The sequence below is a fragment of the Lolium perenne genome, chromosome 4 (assembly GCF_019359855.2).
Source record: "Lolium perenne isolate Kyuss_39 chromosome 4, Kyuss_2.0, whole genome shotgun sequence".
NCBI classification, from domain to species: Eukaryota; Viridiplantae; Streptophyta; class Magnoliopsida; order Poales; family Poaceae; genus Lolium; species Lolium perenne.
In genome coordinates, this window is record NC_067247.2 from 337564816 (window position 1) to 337571326 (window position 6511).

A 6511-nucleotide genomic window follows, 5' to 3' on the forward strand; every position below is an offset into this window, starting at 1 on the left:
ATCCGGCAGATAAAGATATCCGATTTCGATGTGATGCTCTGGATATGGTATATGATATGATATAGCAAATAGCATGTGGAATTGCGGATATGGCTTATCAAAATTTTAATTAGGATAATTCGAAGATTTTAAATCAGATAATCAGATAATTTTAGTCAAAAGCGAAAGCATATATTGCAATGTTATTAGTCATTGAGTTACCAAATTCATTTAGCGAGCATGTTTAACTGTATCAATGCTTGAGTTACATTGGGTTTCCGTTTTCTTAACTACACAAGATTAAATATTTAAATCTAACTCAAGATTTGCACGAACTATATATGTTTACCGATGAGAGCATATATCCGACTATTTTTCGTTTCCGGTCTGAATTTGCCTCATTTCCAATTCAAATCCGCAGTATGGTATATCCGAATTCAAATTCGAAACCGATCAATATACGCTCGAATACAAATTCAAGAAAAATATATGTTAAAGATATGGTATGAGAAAAATCCAACCCGATTCAATCCATTTACAATGCATGCCTACCCAACGCAGTTTTTCCCCCACATAGATGGGTGTCACTCTCCAAAGGTCACAGGGGCTTCAAGATTCGCGCATACATATTTACATTCAGATCATGTACATAGTCCATCTTCCCACTCCTATAACCCTGCACCCAGAGCCTGTTGCATGCCAGGCCGGATTACAATGGACACAATCCTGAAGTATTGGTATGATCCAAGTGGAAACGGACTCTCAAAAACTTGTTGAAACCATCAAGGTTCATGATCTATCAGTTAATGTTCATATCTTCAGTGAGATTAAGTTTTTAGCTCAGTTTTTAGCTCGTTTAAACTTCTCTATTAAGTACTGCCCAAAGGATTGTAATAAAGTTACGGATGCTCTGGCGACGTATGGTGAAAAAAACTTGGACATCAGTCCCCATCCGTATGACCGGATGATGTACCTGAGTTTCTACGAGTTTTCGTGGACAGCGATCGTGCTGGTACCACATGTTAATGGAAGTCTGGTTTTTCATCTCAAAAAAATATGTAAATGGTACAGTTTGTTCTGCACTGACCCTCCTAGCTCCGATGCCGCCTCCTTGTCCTCCCGTGCCTCATTCGCACCCGGCGGCGGCAGGCTGTTGCAGACCAGCACTTGTAAATCGAATCCTGATGTGATTTCCTTCCATGGATTCTTCATGTGATTTCCTTCTATTTTCTTCATCACTTTTGCTTCGGTGCCCCCCCCCCCCCCCCCCCATTCGTTCAAAATTTGGTTAACTGAAACACATGTATGGCTAAGATCTCTTCATACTTTCTCGTAACTAGGGGCGTACTGATTAGAAATGAATAAAAAGGCATAAATACAAGCCATTTAAATCTATACTCCCTCCGTTCTATTTTATAGTACCTATAGTTTTTTGGCACGGAAATTAGCGCAAGAGTATTTTTTAAACAAAACCTCCTGACTAAACGATTTGAGATCGGAGTAAAATTAGGGAATCGGCAACTTCCTAACTTACCGTAACAAATCTCACAAATCTCTCTGGTTGACTCTCCATATATGTGCAGCCAGATTTAATTAAGAAAGAAAAACATTGCTTCCTAAATCTAAGCAATCATTGGGGTCATGCATTAGAAATCTCAATTAATTGTTTCCTATTTTGTATGATTTTTTTCATACATGTCATGTGGGAGTTGATCGGTGGAGGGGGTAATTGAAAAAAAGCCAAGCTACAGCCTTATATTCTGAAACATATGCCAAAAATCTATACGCACTATAGAAAGGAATGGAGGGAGTATTATTCACTAGTCAAACGCGCCGGTGTACGCTGAAAACTGAAATGTCCGTGCATAAAATATTCCATCAGCCACATCGACTGGTAGAAACATTAAGTACACCTAGTATATCTATATAAGGGTACATAGGGCTTCAGATGTGTTTTTACTAGCTAAAACAAGAAGACACCGGAAAAAACTTACCCCTTTAAATTTTGGTGAGGGGGGACACCGAAGCAAGCCTCTTTCTTCATGGACCGTACATGGTGCTCTGCGGGACGAGCTCGCCAACTGCCATCTCGAGAAGCGATGTTGCCACCTCCTTCTTCAACCTCCCCTAGATGTCGAGGATTCCTCCGTTCCATTTCTCCATTGATTTGATTTTCTTTCCTTTCTTTCCTCTAGATATTGTTTCTTCCAGATCTGGATGTGTCATGAAATTTGATGTAGCTTTCATCTTTTGGTTTCTTCAGATCTACTTTTCATGAAATTTGGTTGGTCAAAAGGAGAACGACGGACATGATCTAGACAAAACTTCTAGGTCGTCCTAAAATTATGGATTAAACGGTGTTTCCTGTAAAAAAATGAGGGGCTTACTAACATGAAAGAAATATAACACAGGGTGTTTTCCGCATTGTACAAAGACATGTTACACGAATCGCAAAGCACAAATGGACGTTCCGGATAAGTCCGGGACACCCATATTTAGAGTTGCATTATCGTGTACCTAGCCTGACCCGTCCTCTCTGCCCTCCTTTGTACCTCTCACTCTCAGTCTCACCTCTGACGCATAGCTGCAGCACACGGCGTGGAACGGGATTCCGACGGCCAGGGATGGTGATTGCCGGTGGTGGCCATCACTTCGCTGATTCACCTGCTCTGCGGCGGCTGGTAGTAGTGGTGAGAGCATGCGGCAAGCAGAGGCGGGAAGATCGGCGCAACATCGTCTAGCAGGGTGTGAGAAACCCATAAGCGGCACGAGGGCCAGTGCAGCTTGTGAATCTTATATTGGGCTGCGAGGTTCCCGTTTGTTGAAGTCCATGTACGTCAAGGTACTTGAAGTTAATGTTGTTTCTATCTTGCAAGATACAAGATGAAGCCATGATCCTTCCATCACATCAAAGACAGGCAACTACCAAAGTGTAAAAAAGAAATTGAAAATGGACTAAAATGTAATTGGTAGAAGAACTTTAATCGGCAATAAGAGTGGCATGATTTAATTGTGATGGTATGGTAGAACACATGTCCTTTTATTTACTCCCAATTGTACGTACATTATAGTGCAGTCAAAAATTATGGGAGCCGGCAAGTGTAGATCGAGCTACTTATAGCCTTTTATTTTAAAACATCTCAAATTTGTATTTCAAAATTTCAAAGAAATAGGAAAAAATATTTCAGAGGTAGAAAATTATGTATACTACCAAAATCTCAGTTCGAACTACTTTGTATGATAGGTTACACAAATGAAAAAATAGAAAATGACAAAATCTACGCAGACAAAATCAACAGATTTTGTCATTTTTGTGTAGTCCGGAATATAAAGTAGTTCGAATTGAGATTTTGCACTTTTGTAGTATACTAGTATACAACATTGGCTATCTCCAAAATTTTGTTTCACATTTTTTAAATTTTATAATACTATGAAATTCAAATGTTCAAAAATAAAGTGCTATGTGTAGCTCGGCCTCCATTTTGAGTTTCCCCTTGTATAGTACTCCCTCCGTAAGGGATTATAAGACCGCGGCAAATTCCTAAAGTATCTTTGACCACCATAACATGAATTGTACATCACAAAAATTACATCATTAGAACGTGGAATACCTGAACTTTCTAATGATATATGTTTTCTAGTATATTACGTTGGTCAAATTTACAACCTAATGATACAAGTCGGCCTTATAATCCGTTACGGATGGAGTAGCATGAGTATAATTACAGTTCGCAGAGGTGATACATTTTTGCAACTGGAAATAAACCGTGTAAATTTGTTAATTGTTTGTCCTGCAAATATGAAGGAAATGATGAAAAATATTACTGTGGACATTGTCATCTTTGCCTTCAAATTTGTTGCATCAGATTCAGGTCTCACAGCTTTACACACCATTAATTTTTTCATGTAACATGTTATACAGAAACATTTTTTAACGTCTATAAATAAAACAGTATAATGCTCATACTCTTACAATTCAACACTATATATGGCCAATCAAACAGTAATATTGACATTAAACAGTAATATCAATATCACAGGATACATAACTGTGACCCCCTTTCCTTTCCTACGTTTGGCTGCAACCAATTGAGGATTTGTCGCATGCTTATTTTTTGGCACCTGGTTGTATTCAAAATTCAGCAACATTTTGTCACGGTCACTAGTCACAAGAAAAAGTGTTACATTTGATCTTGCATACACATAAAAATGTTATACATGAAAGATTTTGTTGGAATGATCAACAGAAAGCCGGCAAATTCTTCCATCATATCAGTTAACGGACGAAAAATGCAATGCACGTACAGATCGTAAAATCTCCACAGATTAATTGCAATTAACAATCTAGCAAATTAAGAAGATGCGAAAATTTCCATGATGATTGCTAAAGGTTGAGTAGCTGATTAGCAACAGGCGCCCACGGAAATTACAAGAAGTTCAGTATTTTCTCGATTACCAAGAAGCAAGAATATATTAAAATAAAAACATCAGCTGGAAATATCTTCCAGGAAATCACAAGAAGATTACTTAAGACACGAGTCGTTCCAATCACAGCTTTTTCAAATTTTCAGAGTTCGATGCAAACAACTGAACACATCTGCTTCGACGGCTCTGATTTCCAATCTGAAGTATGAGGAAAGTATAAAGTTGAAGCAATGCAATGCACTGGACATCGGTAAAATTCAGGGTCAACAACTTCGTACTCCAGTATATTTTTCGTATGGAATCTCTGTAACTGAAGAAGTGAAGGAAACAAATTCAATGAACATTTTAAGCAGGCCAATTCTTGTTTCCCATCTACCAAGATATCCCAAAACGCAATAAACTTACTAGATGTTAGGATGTTGCTGGACTAAAATTTATACCAACAATAGAAGTCTATTTATACCAACAATAGAATTCACAGTTCTACTGATACAGAGATATCCACAGGACGTCCATAAAAGGGAATTGCAGAGTTCATCAGAATTCCATTGGTACCCAGATATATCCACAGCACAGGAACCCAAATAGCTTCCAAACATACAGGATAGTTTCGATTGCCCCTAATTACCTATTTGATCATCCACAAGAGTTAACTTCCACAAGCGACGGGAAGTAAAACGAAATTAAGGCAAGCTTAGAAGGAGTCTACAGCGGCGTAGCCTCGACCACCGTCGCCGCTGGCGCAGGCGCGAGCCTCAGCTGCGTGAGCGGGTCATCTGCACCGCAAGACAAATCACTGGACGGCGCCGCGCGCGGATCGGCCCTGATATCCCCGGGAGCCAGAGGGAACAGCTGCAGGCACTCCATGAGCGGCGCGGACGGCTCGTCCCCCGTCAAGTCCTCCTGCGTCGCGTGCGTAGCCGACGAGGTACCGCCCCTGACCAGCGGTAGGACAGGGCCCGCGGCGCGTGCGGCGGCGGGAGCGGGCGTGGAGGCGTGGGCGCCGTGCTGCTTGGAGAGGACGGACTTCCACCGGTTGTGAATGGCCAAGTCGCTGCGGCCAGGGAGGAAGTGGGCGATGGTGGTCCAGTAGTTGCCGTACCTGGCATGGTTCGTGACGATGATCTGGTCCTCCTCCGCTGTAAAGGGCTTGTCGACGTCGATGGTCGGGCTGAGGAAGCGAAACCAGCGCTGGCGACACGCCGGGCCGTTCCGCCCGGGCAGCGCCTGGCAGATGGTGTTCCACTTGCTCGGCCCGCCGTGCAGGCGCACCTGCTCCCGCAGGACGGTGTCCTCCTCCTGGGTCCACGCCTTCCTGGCCACCTCAGGAGCGGCGGCGGCCGCGGCCGCGGCGGCGGTGGCCGCGGCGGCGGCCGCTTCGGCGGCGGCCGCTTCGGCGGCGGCGGATGCCGAGCCAGAGCCCGGTAGCGACATGTCGATCGGACCCGCTTCGTCTCCGGCTCGCTAGCTGGACGGAGTTGGTGCGCGTTGCTGGAATGGAGGCCGGAAGAGAAATTGGATGGGGTGCGGGTTGTGGTGAACGCCGCCGCCGCCGCGTGGTGCTTTATATAGACGGATGGTGGAGCGGGACAGCAGTGGAGGCAGACGGCTTCTGCTGCAAGGAAAGGCGGTTCGAGCGAGCGCGTGAGTACTGGCCGATTACGGGAGTGAACAGGGAGGGATCTGGAAAGTTCAGATCGGAACCCTAATTACTGCACTGTTCGATCTAAGCGGAGGGCCAACTTCCCACAAAATCCCCTGCAAGCTCACAGTCTGTGCCTCTCCTTCAGTCACACACGCCTCCAACGATTCCGGGCTTGTTTTTTGCTGAGCGTCTCAGGGGATTAGATTTCTAATCTCCAGGTGGATTAGCTCGATTGAACCGTCCAGATTGTGACTCGTGTCACAGTATACCTCAGTCCCACTTTTGCTACTACGTATAATGTACTAAAGTAGCAAAAAAATTGTTCGTTTGTAGCAGAATCAATCCAATTATAGCAAAAAAAGGGTTCACTCAAAATACACACAGATCTCGTCGAAGACTCGCCGGAGACCTCGCCGAAGACGATGTAGCATAAATGTTGTATTATTGTAGCAAACAATATTC

At 43.4% G+C, this 6511-nt stretch overlaps 1 protein-coding gene across 1 annotated transcript; it reads right to left on the bottom strand.

Moving 5' to 3' along the window:
- Window positions 1-4921: 4921 nt before the first annotated feature.
- On the bottom strand, window positions 4922-6100 carry LOC127349121 (transcription factor MYB44-like). The gene has a single exon (XM_051374901.1). It carries the CDS (start codon window positions 5836-5838, stop codon window positions 5110-5112), a length of 729 nt encoding a protein of 242 aa, XP_051230861.1. The 5' UTR covers window positions 5839-6100; the 3' UTR covers window positions 4922-5109.
- Window positions 6101-6511: the final 411 nt, after the last annotated feature.